Source organism: Pistacia vera, unplaced genomic scaffold, assembly GCF_008641045.1.
Source record: "Pistacia vera cultivar Batoury unplaced genomic scaffold, PisVer_v2 Contig1040, whole genome shotgun sequence".
Classification (NCBI taxonomy): Eukaryota; Viridiplantae; Streptophyta; class Magnoliopsida; order Sapindales; family Anacardiaceae; genus Pistacia; species Pistacia vera.
Window position 1 is genome coordinate 375540 of NW_022195072.1, and position 16888 is coordinate 392427.

The 16888-nt window shown below is 37.3% G+C and overlaps 2 protein-coding genes across 2 annotated transcripts; one reads left to right on the plus strand and one right to left on the minus strand.

Moving 5' to 3' along the window:
* The first annotated feature begins 1838 nt into the window (after positions 1–1838).
* LOC116126524 (ribosomal protein S7, mitochondrial) lies at positions 1839–2285 on the plus strand. The gene has a single exon (XM_031412206.1). The coding sequence runs from the start codon at positions 1839–1841 to the stop codon at positions 2283–2285; it is 447 nt and encodes a 148-aa protein (XP_031268066.1).
* A 7492-nt stretch (positions 2286–9777) lies between these two features.
* LOC116126715 lies at positions 9778–12991 on the minus strand. Its single transcript, XM_031412384.1, has 7 exons — positions 12888–12991; positions 11769–12191; positions 11502–11671; positions 11333–11413; positions 11115–11190; positions 10717–10812; positions 9778–10012 (listed from the first exon to the last, which is right to left on the minus strand). Exons 2-7 carry the CDS (start codon positions 12163–12165, stop codon positions 9816–9818), a joined length of 1017 nt encoding a protein of 338 aa, XP_031268244.1. The 5' UTR covers positions 12166–12191; positions 12888–12991; the 3' UTR covers positions 9778–9815.
* Positions 12992–16888: the final 3897 nt, after the last annotated feature.

The window sequence follows — 16888 nt, forward strand, 5'->3', positions numbered from 1 at the left end:
GTCGGTTCTTTCAAAGCTAGTGTAGCCGCCCTATTTAAAGGGCTAAAAGAGGGTTTTTTACCCTTCCTGCGAAGTACTGATGTGAACTCCCTCTTAGTGAACTACAAAGGAAATCAAATTCTTTCACAAATGACACATAGGATAGATCAAAAAAGGCCAATGCGTATTGTATGAGAGTCCTCTTTCTCTTTCTGAATGGAAAAGAGATTTGAATCGGTTTAGTTTAGCTTTCATTTAAGAGTGAAAAGGAAAGCATACAATCTTCATTGTCTCATGGTGAAGCACCTACATTGTAACCTCTACTGCCTCTACTAGTCCTTATCTATTAAGCACGCCCTTCCTTCTTGCTATGCTATGAAGAATCCCCTGCAGGCTTTGCTTTGGTCTGCGAATGCTATCTCTTCCTCCCCTCACTTCCTCATGTAAGTCGATGTTTCCCCCCCTCGCTCCTCTCCGTTCCTGGTTCTCTCTTCTCTTTCTGTCAGCCGTCCGTCTTTCGTTTATGCATGTTCGTACTAACCGGATGGAGTAGTGGACCACGTCTCCAATAGATTATTCCCCGGCTGGGCAGAGAATTCCTCATAGTCTAGTAAGAAGCCTCCTACGGGTGCTGCTGCTTCTCCTACTGACTCAACATTTGCTGGTCCACTAAAGTTAAGGTTACTCCGGGAGGGCTTCCCCTGGCATTTGAAAGGGGAGAACCAGCCTGCCTCCTTGCTTCTGAGGGATTTTTTTATTCTTTCTTCGCCATCCGATTATGGCGAACCACCCAACCCGGCATTAAATAGGTCGATTGATTGGGCTCGAAAATGAAGAAAAGGGGGATGCATCCCTGGCACAGACGGGTGAACATGTTTTCGTATCGGAGACAAGCCTCCTCCACGAAATCGCGGAAGCACATCAAATATCAAGATTAATAACATTTGAAATAAATCACAAATCTGCTGTTGGGGCTCTTGCGGCGCACGCGGTACATGTGGCTCTTTGAATAAAAGCTGTTGCTCTTGTTGGTATACAGGCCGGCTAATAAAACAGTATGGGAAATCTGGGAAAGAGGAGTAGACAGGGGGGTACAGGCCCGGCGCACGAAGCTGGAGGAAATCGGTACCCGCGAGGCTGGCGAAGTCGGCACAAGAAGTAGGCGGAGTAGAGGCAGCAGTTTCGGGTTCAGGTGCGGCTAAATCAATATCCCCATCTGGGGTTGGCGGAGTTGGTAGGAAGCACGGTTGGCGATAAGCTAGTACTGGTTTCATTCTTTCTATTCAATAAATATCTCTTCCCGGAACTGGTAAATCAAATAGACTAACAATGTAGGCACACGTTGGCACAGTTCTGTAAATATAAATAAGAGATGTCTCATCCGGTTGAGCTGTCGCAATCAGTCTTTCTCTTCCTGGTAGCAGTACGAATAGGAGATCCAACATGACTGTATTAAGCCTTAAGCAATCAGGGTTAAGCTAGCTCATTGCCAGAAAACAAACAGGAGCTCGTATTTAGATCAGAGGACGCTCATCCCAGGTGCTTTAGCAACTCGACTGAAAAGGAGAGGTATTTCTTACTCGAGCACTTGTCTAGAGAGGAACGAGAGTATTTCTAAAAGGAGAGGGCGTAAGCATGATTCCGGGGCGGAGCCATATGACGCGAGAGTGTAGACTCTGGAACTCAGGGAGCAAGACCCTAAAGAAAGTTCAAGAAGCTATGAAGAGTGGTAAACTCTAAAAGGAAAGATGGAAACTGGGGAGTTGGCTGATAAAGATGGACAGTAACGATTGCGTAATATAAATTTATCGGCCTCGTCATCGAAAGCGGCTTCCAATTGCTCGGAAATTTTCAGCTATATGGGGGGCTTGGATGGTGAGCAAAAACTATTGATCAAGAAGTTGGTCAATTTTCGCATGAAAGAAGGTAAAAGAACGAGAGTTCGTGCTATTGTTTATCAAACTTTTCATCGCCCAGCTCGAACTGAACGCGATGTAATCAAACTTATGGTTGACGCCGTAGAGAATATAAAGCCCATATGCGAAGTAGCAAAAGTAGGAGTAGCGGGTACTATTTATGATGTCCCTGGGATTGTAGCCAGGGATCGTCAACAAACCTTAGCTATTCGTTGGATCCTTGAAGCAGCTTTCAAACGACGTATAAGCTACAGGATAAGCTTAGAGAAATGTTCATTTGCTGAGATACTGGATGCTTACCAAAAGAGGGGAAGTGCACGTAGGAAAAGGGAGAATCTTCATGGACTGGCTTCCACCAATCGAAGTTTCGCGCATTTCAGATGGTGGTAAAGTGAGACCACATAAAGAGCTCTTCGTCATTCAGTCAGATTATTAAGTAAGATATGGTTTGACCCTTTTCCTTTTTGTTTTCATTTTCATCTAGAAAGCCGGCCTTCCTCATACTCCTCCCTTCATTCATTGAGTTAGAGGAATCCATAGGAGGCCCACCCGTTATGCATTGCATGAAATAACCTTTCTTTTTTGTATGACTGAGAGGAACGCCTCAGGTCGAATGAATACGAAAGGGAGATCAATCAAAGAAACAAAAAAGGCCATGAATGAAGAAGTTGGGCCTTTCACCCTCTTTCTAGTTACTCTGGGAGCTGATCTGATAAATGCACTTCAAAGGGAGGGAAGGCTAGGTCTTTCCCATGTTGGTATGGCCGAGCATAAAAGATTTGAAAATGAAGTCAAAATAAGAAAAGGTAGAGAGAAAACTGAACGAAAGCGGTAGCCCCCGTCAGGGCAAGTGGTAAACTCTAAAAGGAAAGATGGAAACTGGGAGAATTCCGCTCTGTTAAGAGAGAGAGAGAACTAACGAAAATTGGAGACTGACGGAAGGAAAGGGGTTCCTCCTCTGAGAGAAGAGAAGCTGGGTTCCTCCTTCTCCGCTGAGAGGGGATAAGCTGGGTTCCTCCTTGAAAACTCTTTCCGTATAGGCCAGAAAACAGCTTGCTTAGAGAAAGACTGACTCTCCTACGGACCTGGTGGACCTTACAGTCGAGTTATTGCATTCCTCTCACAAACTATCAATTTCATAAGAGAAGAAGAAAGATCGTTTTTANTCAAAAGATTTTTGATTCACTCAATTCAGTAAGCATTCTTTTACGACCTGTAATGACTAACCCGCTAGTCAAAAGTTCTTAAAAAACTTGTAGTTTTTAGTTATCAACTATTGTTCATAAGTACAGGCATGGGTTTGATCTAGAAGAATGGGAAATTTTGGTAATTATGAATACATGGTTATGGTTGTCACCATTTAATTAACCATTGCCAGGACAATCGAGAATAAACTATTCCGGTATTGACATGGCTATTTAGCATCAAATTCAAGTTTGGTGGTAGGATTTGCTGTCGACCATCTTCTAGTTTATTGGGTTGCAAGTTTGTTCTTATCTGCCTTAGGTAGGCAGTCTGCTTTCAGACTTCAGTTGACAAAAGAATCGTAAATTTACTTCACTCCTTTTGGTGCTTCATTTCTTAGACCGTTTTGTCTTTTCTGTAAATACTGACAAAAAGCCCAAGAAAGGCTGAAGCGATGCTGGAAGCCCCATGAAAAGCATCTTGTCACAGATTCACCTAAAGTTATAAACAATTTCTTGTCATTTTCCTTGTAATAAATGAAGAAACGGAAACTTCCGCTAGCCATTGACTTCAACTGCAAGTGACTTGGTTCCACTTAAGCTATTAAACGATTTGAATAATCTAAAGAGGGTGATGTTATTGAAATTAGCACGTAGAGTGTAACTGTGATTAGGAAAAGATGTTACCATACTGGTTCTCGATAGGTCTGATCAAGCGTTTTGAAGATCAATGATGTTGCTCTATGAACAATAACATTTATCTTGTACAAGGTTAGACCAGGCATCATCTTTTTCATGGTTAGAATTCAATGAACTTGAATCCAAAGTCTGACGGTAGCAGAGCTTTGATTGAAAAATCGGTCCGTTTCGTTATGAATACGATGTGGATCCGTTCCAAGGCCCCTCATTCAAAACCTCAAGGCGTTCTTTTTTTCCAGGAATCTGTCAATGGGAGGAGCACAACCAAGTTTCAAACCTCAACTGCAAGGGCTTCACATCCCTTCTCAATGTCTTCCACTCGCCCTGTGGATCCAGGAGGCAAGGGGAATTCGTTGATTTCATCCAATCCCATCCAGCATAGGCGGGTAGAGTTCACCCATCCGGTAGCGAGGGGAAGATGAACAATGAAGCTATAGCTGCTCACTATCCTACTTCTAATCTTATTCACAAAATAACTATTTGTTTAATTATTTAGGAAATACTATTATATTTTTTTAATTATTTTAGACCCTTTAAGTTTATTAATTTAATTAAATACCTAGAAAAAAAGCTTAAAAATTAACAAAAACACCCCCATCCACCCATAGTTGCCAAATTCCGGCAACCACTGTCGATGGTAGTCGGAATCTGTCACAACTCACAACAGCCTACAAACGACTAGAACTAGTCGGTAATTCATCAATCTGGCCTTTTTCGACCAGATCCACAGTGGATTTGGCCTTTTGCGGTCATTGACGGCTAGATCGACGCACGTCCGACCAGATCCGAATGGTCTGCGTCGTAACATCAGATTCTGACGGTGATGGCCGAAATTTGGCACTGTAGGTGGGTGGAAGTGTTTTTGTTATTTTACAAAATTTTTATATATTAAGGTGTTTAGTTAAATTAGCAAACTCATAAGGTTTTTTTGTTAAATTTTAAATTTTACCTCGTAATAATTACCCTATTCAACTATCCAATATTATTTCTAAAATCCTATATAAAATAACAAACCAAACAGAACCTAAGTTATAGACGCTATTACCCGCACATTTAATATGTGGATATTTTGACAGTGCCAATGTAACAAAGCCTAAATGGATTGCAGGATTGGATTTCGTGACCAGAAACTTGTACAGACTACAGACCTAAAAGAATAAGTACTGGATTTTAAGTAGAGGACTTGAGGCCCTAATTGGTTTTAACATTTGCAGCATTGGTGTAATTGAAATGACATATAAACTGGATAAAAGTAACATTGATTGGGTTAATAGCCAAGAAAACATACAACATAATGTAATTTGGTTTAGTTAACAAAGTGAAAACTTCTAATCAGAAGTTGAAGACCGGAATCTTACACCTGGTAAATACTTAGCGATAAATTCCCGAGCTAAAGCTTGGAGTTCCCCATCGTCCAGCTCTTGATCCAATGAATTACAAGAAGTAGTAAAATCTGTGAATGATTGTTGCGGCTGTAGAGGATCAAAAAGCATGGATATATTATAAGTAGACATCAAGTCCGTGGATGAGGATGAATTAAGACTTGTTGAAGATGTTGTTTGAGGTTGAGTTGGCGAAGGAATTGGAACTCGCTGCAATATTGAAAGTCGGGCCTGAGTGTAAGCTAACTCCGCCTGCAAATTTACTACCTGTAATCAAATCATAAAAACACTGCTTTTTCAGTTTTCTGGAATACAGAGGCATCGGTGTCTTTGCCTACATCACCATTTATTTGGTCATATGATGACTCTGATGGGGCTACTAACTACTAACACTAAGCATGTGCGCAAAAAGATCTCCCGTTTTGTCTTGTTCTAATTAGATTTGTTTTATTTTTACCAACTTCAAGCTTAATTAATGTCCATGAGNAATAGAATCCAAACTCATGATGCTAGAAACAATAAATTTAGCTTAACCAATTACCTCTTTCAGATTGAATCATGCCTAGAGAAGCTTCAAGATCACGCCTAGAGAAGCCTTAAAACCACGCCAAAAGAAGCTTCAACCAATCGGTCTTCTTTGCTATCCTCAATCCTTTAAAAACCAATTATTTGTGTGTCGGCACACTTTGGATGGTTTGATGGTTTTATAAGACCGGCCTTCTTATTTTCTCACGAAGAATTCCTAGAATAAAAAAACTCTATTGAGTCTTTTAGTCACTCAAATATATCTTAATGAGGGCGTTTGGATCATATAATATTTTATTATAGGGAAATATTATATTAACAAAAAGAAAGATTACTTTGAAGATTATTAGAATTGTTTAGAAAATGTGTTTGATTGATCAAATAAATTGGTGCATAATATGTTTGGTTGGGAGGATAAATAGGTGGTTATGTTATATAGATTATTAAATTATCCTCCTTTTTAATATTAATATAATAGTATTTTTATTATTATTTTTTGAATTATTTATTTTAATCCCTTACATTTGAAATTTTGTTAAAACATCACAGTCATATAAAACTTTAATTTGTACAAAAATCACCCACACCCACCCCAAGTCACTGCTAGCCGCCGCCGACAGTCGACAGAATGGCACACAACTAGTCGTATATGGCCGGACGTGCGCCGACAAAGCCGAAAATGACCATGGATCACAAATCCATGGCCGGAAAACAACCAGATCTATGGCCATTTCACAGCCAAAGATGTGGTCGTGCCATTTCATGATCAAAGATCTAGCCTTTTCACAACTAGATCTGTGGCTGTTTCACGACCAGATCTGTGGTTGTTTCACGACCACATCTTTGGTCGTGAAACAGTCATAGAAACGCCAGATCTGGCCGTTTTCAGTGGCCGAAAAATGCCTTTTTAGTGCACAACCGGCCAGATCTCACTGGTCATGCACCATTACATCGACTGGCACTAGCGGCCGGTGATGGTGAGTCATGATCGATGGAGGTCTTGGGTGGCTGAAGGTATTTTGTTAATTTTTAAACTTTTTTATGGCTTAGGGGTTTTAACTTAATTACTCAAATGTAGGGGGGTTGGATAATTGTTATTTGGCAGACATTTGAGGACAATTGTGTTCAAAATGGTTTTTAATAAAGGACAAAATGGTTAAAAAAATCAGATTATCATGATAAAAGATTACTGTAATATTTTATTACTTACAAACCAAACATCGAAATCTTGTAAAATAAACAAAGATTACCCCCGTTATTTTATATACCGTCAATCCAAATGGCCCCAATAAGATATATTTATATTGGAGACTTAGAATCATTTTTCCCCTTAGATACGAAAAAAAAAAAATTCTTCTTCTATTTTAATTAAAGACAAATTCGTCCAAGAAAATATCTAATTCAAATAAATTTATTTAAAATCCAAGATAATATGAATTAATATCTCGTAACAAGATCCATAATTCAAATACAAAAATATTTGAATTAAATATGTCATAACAAGGTCTATAATTCAAATATATAAATATATTAAATATCTAATTAAATCAAGCTGAGTTCCATGTTCCGAAGATGAAGGATTCCAGATCAAATTAAACACGTATGCAAAACAAAACTTGAACTCAATAAATAAAGCAAACCCAACCCACTAATGCCGTCTCAAAGATTTTTGATGCCCGTCGCTGATTGCGTCTTGGTGGCCGTTGCTTGTATGCATGACAGTGTAGAGTCTGTAGACAAGCCCACCGCCAGCAACGACCACCAAAATCACCAGAGTCTAACCAATTGTTGGATCTTAAAAAAAATATTTTTTGAAATTCTGTCTGAAAGACTTTATTATTAATCGCTTTTAAACTTTTTTTATATATTTAAATAATTTAATTCATAAACAGTTTTATATTTATTTTAAATAATAAATTTACAAATAATCTATTACTAAATTTAATCCAATTTACTTCTATCAATTCCGCTACAATCCAATTCTAAACAATCAATCTTGTCTAGAGTGTAGCACAAATCCCAAACTTGGTAGTATAACATACTATTCTTAAGAGGCGTTTGGCTGGAGGTTATCTCCCATTACTGAAGTAATATTATTTTATATTACTTATATCATTACATTTGATTGTCAAGGAATATAAGAAATAATATAAGATTTTGGTAATATTTTAAAACCAACCGTAACTATTATTGATTATATATGTGGTAATCTAAATACCTCTCTTTTTTTAGGTATTTTAAGATTATTTAGTGATCTTAATTTTGTTACAATTTTTCCTTTAACTAATAAATTTTTTGGACAATAATGCTCTTATTTTGAAATTAATTCACATGAAACTGTCATTACAATTTTACCCTAATTAATTAAGTTTTTGGACATAAATGCCTTTATATTTATACAAATTGGTTAGGACCACCGCCACCTACCAACCACCACAACTTTTCCACCGACACCCACCATCGACTGATGTCACCGGAACGGCGCATGATCGACTGTATCTAGCTGATCGTGCGTCGATCTAGCCAATTTCGGCCAAATCGATGGTTGCAAATAGTTAAACGGCAGTAGATCTAGTAAAAAACAGCTAGGTCTATGGTCGTTAACAGCCAGATCCATGGTTTTAACGACCACAGATCTGGCCGTTAACAGCCATTGATCTGGTTGAAAACTGACAGAATAGATATGACCATTTTTTGCCAGATCCATGGCCATCTAGTAGTTTTTTGCCATTGATCTGACCGGAAACGGCCAGATTACGCATAGCCGACCAGACCTGATCAATTGTGCACCGTTTTGGCAACTAATGATGCCGATAGGTGGTGGTGGCCAACATCCGGTAGTGGCTTAGGGTGGGTGGGGAGGATTTTGTTAGAAATTAAACTTTTATGTGACTCAGGTGTTTTAGCAAAATCTCAAATGTGGAGGATTGAAATAAATGATTCAAAAAATAATAATGAAAATAATATTATATTAATATTAAAAAAAAAACAGGATAATTTAATAATCTATGTGTTTTAAAACCCAGCCCCAGTTCAACTGAGACCCGAGACCTTCACCAGGGTGGGTTAACAATTTTTCTATTCACTCAAAACCGTAGAATTTGGGATCGACGAACAATTGAAGGTTGATATGTTGGAGCTTTTGAAGAGGAAGTGTCTATGAGTGCAATGGTAATGACATAATTGATTTCCGATGAGTTAATCGATCGAAAATCGAAAAAACACTAGCGACAACAATAGCTAGCTTTTGTCAGCGATTGGCGAGGTGAACAAGGGTGGGGTGAGATGAGTTTTAGTTAAGAGCCTGAAGGGAGTATTTTTGTGGTGATGGGGGAGGGTTATCAATGCTGACGACAGTAAGATAGCCAAAATCAATAAACGTCGATGTTGGCGAGATCTAGCCAAAATCAATCGATCAACTAGATCTTAGATAGATTTTCTTGGATATGAGCTCAAGGAATAATTGAAATTGCATTTGATGTGTCATCACTACCAACCAATCGACCGCTGATTTGTATTTAAGTTGTTTTTGCTAAATTTCAACTTATATGCAGTTGATTATAATTTTCAAGAGTGTATTTATTAAATTTGAAACTTTTTTCACACCTAGTTTGACCAACCGATTAAGCTAATTAACCTGACACCTAGCAACTTGGCCATGATTCAACCCAAATTAGTTATTAAAACATTTATTTATATAATATACCCACTAATTTATTCCTCTTAACCAAACATATCAATATAACATATTCATCAATTTATTCAAACCTAACCAAATACATTTTCTTAAATATTTCTATTAATCTTCAAAATAATCTATCTTTCAATTAAAATAACATTTCTAATTAAACAACATTCCCTAAATCAAACACAACATTAATATAAATATAATATTCAGGTGAAAATATCATAATGTCAATATATTTGCATAACATTGGGCATAGAGTACTAAAAATTCCGACTGCTGATGTACGATATACGTCATACGTAGAAAAAACAACTTGCTGCATCAATTTTCAGTATCAACTGATTTAAGTGACATGCAACTAATGAAAAGGCTACTACTTAAGAGCACAGAAGTAAAAAAGCGAGATCCAGCCTATCCAACACATCCTTTCTTGCTTCCCAGCTTAGTTCCTCGATCTTCCTCGTGGAAATCCCATCCTTTCTCTGACATCTGATGAATTTTTCATCATCAAATGCTGTGTGCGTGGTGATCCAGATCTGTCGGCTACCACTCTCCCTAAGTTCTGTGATTGCTCCGTAGAAGGAAGTGACCAACCTCCCCGACTTGCCTGCTCATTCTGTCCGCTGCTACTTCCTCCTGCAACGCAAAAGGGTCATTTGACAAGCATATTTCACGACAGACATGTCTAGAAATTGCCAAAAGACTATCACAGTACACTGAAATAAAATATTGTATCAAATATTATAATACCCTCACTTAAGTCCATTCAATATTATATTCTTAAAATACACACATAAAGCACAAGTAATATGTTTCTAACCTCAAATAACATCAAAGTGTTGTTTAAGCAGTTTCAACCTACTCCAGCCTCCTCACCAGCCATAGTTATTAATCTCATAATAAAATCTTTATACAACATGTCTCAATCAAATTTCCATTTTAATACTGTTAACCACATAATACACAGTGGAAAAGCTACATTTACATCAATTAGTGATCTGTTTGACAAATGAAATAAATAACAGCAATCATAATCTTAAGTTATTAACAGGTCTACTTTTCTTTGATCTTTCTGAAACACAGAAAAATGCTCTTCTTTTACTTCAGCCCCCCATGTAAGTTGCCCAAAGAGATTTGAGCTTTGGAACTTTTATAAATCAACAACATAAACAAGTCTAAATAAGCAAGTCAACTTTGCTAATGACAATCAGGTAAGAGATTTGCACATTTGATACAGAAAATGACACTCAATTCCACAAGAACACAAACAATGTAAAGTATGGCCAACATTAGCAGACAAAAAAAAAAAAAATATATTACATTCCAAGCCATGAAAACAATCTTACCCATTTTATTATGACCACTGAAACTACCGGTCCATCCAGGTAAGTATTTTCTTGCATTTCCATCCCAGGCTTCCTCGAAATCAGCAAGTTCATCTAAAAAATCCACACATTCAACCCTTAAATCAAGTTCATTGATCTTTTGAAAACCAATAATCCCAAAAGCTTTAGCAAAGGTGTAAGCCCCAAGTAGAGTATAATTAAGCATATAAAACACAAAATCTTACCAGTATACACTGGCAAATATCCAAACGTATTGACAAAATGCAACAACAAAATATAGATCATACATAGCATATCAAACACAAAATTTTACTGGTATACACTTGCCAATACCCAAACATATTGACAAAATGGAACACAGCAAAACATAAACCATACATAAGATCACTACATACCTTCATTCAGGTTGTGCAAAGCCTGGAGTGTATCCACCTTACCATCAGAATTAAGCTTTCTTGCAACAGAATGACCCTACAACAAAAATTCCCAACATTAAATTTTTAAAGTCACATGCAAATTGAACTGAGTATAGCTTAGATTTAATATATACTCTAGCAAGAAACCAAGAACAAGACCAACAAAAAAAGATAAATAAAAAAAATCCAACCGATACCTTCTTGTTAAGTCCCCTTGAAATCTTGTGAGTTGCTTGCCTGGTAGCGGTATCAGCTTCTTTGCTTTCTTCAAATGTTACCTGTACCATATCATTGACAAATGTTAGGGAAAAATAGAAAACAACTAACCAAAAATAAACCAACTTTGTCATCATTATAATTACTCACACCATCACTTCCCGTCCTCCTTGTCTTAGAGGAAGTATAGTAAGCTCCATTGGCACCACCGTAAGTTACATTAGAACTTGAAAAGGTGAAGCTATGAGCTTGGGGCGGCAGCTGAGCACCGTTACATAGACTATAATCATTGCTGTATTGCAAATGCTTGTTCTTTCTTCCTGGAGTATAGAGGAAACGGCAGTTTTTTCCCTCAGACTTCAGTAATAATGAGCAAAAACGACACTAAAAGCGATTGAAATAACACAAATGCTATACCTTCAACTACATCATCTGGATCCTCAACAAAAGGCTCTTTACTAGACCTTCCATGCTTCCTAGGATTTTCTTTGTTCTCTTTAACTGCTGCTTCTTCTTCATCAGAGTTAAGTTCTTCTATAACTGGCCCCCTTGACCTTTTGGGCTCTGGAGCTTGATGCTCAATAAAGGCAGATGGTTGCATATTTGTCAAAGGACTTCCGGTAGGGCCAAAGAAGTTCGACTCAAGCATACCACCAAAAGGTCTTGTGAAGAAGGGGTCATCAAATGGGTCCCTTCCGCCAAAGAAACTAGAGATTAAACTCCTGGGACCCCCAAAGCTATCAAAACCTCCAAAATTGGCAAAGGGATCACCAAAATCAAAGAAAGGATCCCTGCCTCCTCTCCCTCTTTGCATCTTCCCTCAGCTATAAGCTTTCAAAACTAGCAAATGCAACCACAAAACAATGTTTAGCACATCAACAAGGTGTTCAACAGCCTTAGCTGTTTCGACAACAATTAGAAATGAGCACCGCAAAAAGTAAAATAACTAAAAGGGCTAAAAACCCTTCATGCATTCTAGGTAGCAGAGCGATATAATCATAACTAGATTATGACCCAACAATTCCTGATACTTAACAAGGAATAGAGATCAGCGAGCAACACCAAATCGAATTCATCACAAGAGAGCCATCAACAGAAACCCTAGTGCAACCAAAGAACACACTATCATATATTCTCTTACAGGAGGTTTTGTCCCAAGTCCTACAATCCAAAGAATCAACGGAAATACTCCAATCAAACTATCCCAGAACCCCACCTTCTAACTTTTTTTTTTTTTTTCTCACCATGAAAACGGACGATAACAAATATAAAGGAACACCAAACATTATCAAAGGAAAAGGAAGAAAAAAGGACACAATTAAAGAACATTAAATTGGCGAGAAACAATTTTATTCAAGCTTAAAATATATATGATTTTCTTATAAAAAAAAAAAAAAAATTCTCAAACCATCAAAGACAAAATCGCTTAGAATTATATTAACTTGCCGAATTAAGCACATAACATAAAAATAAAAAATAAAAGAAGGCAGACATACACAAGCGTTAAAGAAAGAAAGAAATAGGTCGAGAGAGCACCTGTAAAGGAACAAGATGGAGAAACCCTAACTGCCACGAAAATTGAACGAGTTGATTTGAAAGGATGATTTATTTTTATCTTTTCAGGGAAAGTAAGTCGGTGTTTGTTGTTGGGCTAAGAATCTAAAACAACTGCACTTTTTTAATAAATAAAAAATTTCAGATATTTATGGGTGCCTATGGTTTATTATTTTGGATTGAATTTTGGGAATAACATTGGGTAGTTGAATAAGGAGTATTACGAGGTAAAATTTAAAAATTTCTAGAAAAGCCCCTAGGTTTGCTAATTTATTAAACACCCCATTATATAAAAATTATGTAAAATAACAAAAATACCCCTATCACCTGTAGTGCCAGATTCCGAGCACCACCGTTGGAATGTAGCCGAAAAATTGCGTTACGACACAGACCAGTCAGATCTATGTCGTAACGCGTCGATATGGCTTTTTTCGACCAGATGTGGTTGTCAACTACCGTAAAGGTCCATCTTTGGCTGTCAGCGATGGCTAAAGATATGACCGTTGTTGTCGGTCAACGATGGCCAAGATTTGGCCATCGTTGACCGTCAAGGACGGTCAGATCGGTGAATAACTGGCCATTTTCGGTCATGGTGTAAGCCGTTGTGACAGATTCCGGCTACCATCGACGGTAGTTGCCAGAATCTGGGAAGTATGGCTGGGTGGGGGTGTTTTTACTAATTTTTAAACCTTTTTTTCTGGGGGTATTTAATGAAATTAATAAACTTAAGGGGTCTAAAAGTAATTAAAAAATATACTAATATTTCTCAAATAATGTGTCAAACAATATTTGGGGAATAGGATTGGGAATATGGGTAGAAATATTGAACCAAACGCACCTTATTATATTTCACTGAAGAGATAAAGAGAATGGAAGATTCTCGACCTCCCCAAAAAGCCCTCTGGATTGTTTGTGGTGCCAACTAATGTGTCATTGGGATATTGGTTTTTTTGGGAGTATTTGGATCATATAATATTTGTTATAAGGGATGTTATATTAACATAAAGATATATCATTTTGAAGATTATTAAGAATGTTTAAAAAATATATTCGATTGGTTGGAATAAATTAGTAAATAATATGTTTGGTTGAAATGATAAATTGGTGTGTATGTTATATATATTATTAAATTGCCCTCCTTTTTAAATATTAATATGATATTATTTTTTGAATAATTTCTTTTAACCCCTTACATTTGATATTTTGCTAAAACACCTCAGCACATAAAACTTTAATTTATAACAAAATCACCCCCATCCATCCCAAGCCACTACTAACAACCAGCCACCACTGTTGGCTGTCGCCGGCAGTCAACAGAGTGGTGGTTTTGAAACAAGGATGAGTCACTCAGGGAGTCCGTCCAAGCTTCAGCAACTAATGCCTGGGCTAACTTCTTGGGGGTGAACAAAGTGCTCTGAGTCTGAGATCGATACTGGTTAACGCCACAAGTGCTCTGCCATTGGTCCACACACAAAGTCATCACGTAAAGTTAGAGCTTGGATTGGGAATGAGATCAGAAAAGGCTAGGCTACTAGATAAGATAGAGACTAGCTGTATATGGTCAGCCGTGCACCGGCAAAGCTATTTCCGGTCATAGATCACAAATCGATGGTCGTTTCATGGCTAAAGATGTGGCCGTGAAAAGGCTAGATCTTTGATCGTGAAATGGCCATAGAAACGACTAGATCTGGCCGTTTTCAATGCACGACCGGCCAGATTTCGCTGGTCGTGCACCATTACGGCGACTGACACAGACGGTTGGTAGTGGTCTTGGGTGGCTGGGGGTATTTTGTTGACTTTTAAACTTTTTTGTGGCTGGGGTGTTTTAGCTAGTTTCTCAAATGTAGGAAGGCTGGGTAATTGTTATTTGGTAGACATTTGAGGGCAACTGTGTTTGAAATGGTATTTAATTAAGGGTAAAATAGGTATAAAAATCATATTACCCAGTAATGTTTTAATCCTAGGGGTGGGGGAGGGTATTGGATTACTCCCTACATTACCAACAGTAAACACTATTTGCAATAAAGATACTTGTAATAATTTATTACTTGCAAACCAAATACCGGAATCTTGCAAAATAAACGAAGATTACCCCTGTTATCTTATATGTCCTCGATCCAAACACACCCTTTGTGTAAATTTAATCTTTTGCAGCTTCAGTAATAAAGGAGAACTTATGTTGTAATTGGTTTTGTGTTTTACAAAGAGTAAACAACATATTCCCACATGAGGTTCGGCAAAATCCTAAATTGGTATCCCTAGTTGCATTTATTCCGGATTCTCACCCTTAGGGTGTGTTTGGTTAGGGGTAATAGAACATTACTAAGGTAATGTCATCTTATTTTACTTGATTACCACGTTTGGTTGTCAAGTAATATAAGATTCGGGTAATCTTCTAATACCAATAGTAGTTACTGTTGGTAATATAAGAGGTAATCTGATTACCTCCATTTTCTTAGGTATTTTAAGATTACTTAATAATCTTATTTTTGTTACAAATTTACTCCTTATTAATAAAATTTTAGGACAATAATGCCCTTGTTTTAAAGACAATTTACAAAAATACTAGTTGACTATTTTATCCTTATATACAAAGTTTTTAGGACATAAATACCCCTAAAATTTTAAAAAATTACCAAAGGGTGGTGGTTGGATCTGGCCACCACCGTCAGCCACCGGCAACCACCACTGGCGGCGACAGAATTGCTCAAGGCTAACCGAAAATAGCCAGATTTGGCCTTTCATAGTCATATATTTGGTCGTGAAACGACCACAGATCTGGCAGTAAAAGACCATATATTTGGCTGTGAAACGGCCGTCGTTTCACAGCCAAATATCTACCCTTTCACGGCCAAATCTCCATTGTCACAGCCGCCGCGGTGGTGGCAAGTCGCCGACAGTGGCTTGGGTTGGGTGTGGGTGTTTTTGTTAAGTTTTAAACTTGTTTTGTTGCTAGGGTGTTTTAGCTAAATCTGAAATGTAAGAGGTTAAAAGAAATTATTCGAATAATAATAATAAAAATAATATTATATAACATACCTACTAATTTATTCCTCCCAACCAAACATATTAATATAATATATTCACCAATTTATTCCAACCAACCAAACACATTTCTATAAAAATTCCTAGTAATTTTCAAGGTAATCTAACTTTCTATTAATATAACATTTAGGGTGCGTTCGGTTCGGAGAACGTTTTATTGTTGAAAAAGTAGGATTACCACCAAGATAGATTACCTTAAAGATTATGGGGGAATGTTATATCAATATGTTTCGTTAGATTAGTAGGTATAAATAATTAAGATGTTTGGTTAGAAAGAATAAAATATTATCGACATAGACTTTTACTGAATTGCCCTTCCTTTTTAATATCATAATAATAATAATAATAATAATATTATTATTATTATTATTATTATTATTATTTAAATAAATTATTTTATCCCCCTATATTTGAGAATTTAGCTAGAACACCATCAACAACAAAGTTTAAATTTTAACAAAATACCCCCAGCCATCCAAGACCACCGCCAGCCAACGGCGTCAATCACCAAAACGATGCATGACTGACGAGATTAGACTGGTCGTGCGCCGTTTTGGCTATTTTCGGCCAAATCGAAAGTCGAAAACAGCTAGATCAATGTGGATTTGGCCGAAAACGGCCAAATCCACGGCGATCTTGTTGTTTCTAGGCAGATCCATGCTAATTTGGCTATTTTCGGCAAGACCAAAGGCTGAAAACAGCCAGATTGTTGTGGATATGGTCAGAAACAGTGTAAACCCCGCGTTATTATTCCAATGCCTTAAGGTATGAAATTTACTTTTCAAGTAATTTTCTTTTTTTGAATGGAAGGGTAAAATGGTCAATTTACATGTATTTCAAGATGTGGCCATTATAAAGTGTAAAGGATGATGTCATTGAAGAGAAATGAGGGTAGAATGGTTATAAAGTTGATTGATAAGGTTAAATGGCATAAACGG

What these genes read in the sequence shown, in the direction of transcription:
- LOC116126524 (XM_031412206.1), top strand. Translation starts at nt 1,839, where the DNA reads ATGGGGGGCTTGGATGGTGAGCAAAAACTATTGATCAAGAAGTTGGTC.
- LOC116126715 (XM_031412384.1), bottom strand. Translation starts at nt 12,165, where the DNA reads ATGCAAAGAGGGAGAGGAGGCAGGGATCCTTTCTTTGATTTTGGTGAT. An exon ending in GGAGGACGGGAAGTGATGGT is followed by an intron (nt 11,414 to 11,501) that starts GTGAGTAATTAT and finishes GATATGGTACAG; the next exon opens with GTAACATTTGAAGAAAGCAA. An exon ending in TTTGCACAACCTGAATGAAG is followed by an intron (nt 10,813 to 11,114) that starts GTATGTAGTGAT and finishes TGGATTTTTTAG; the next exon opens with ATGAACTTGCTGATTTCGAG.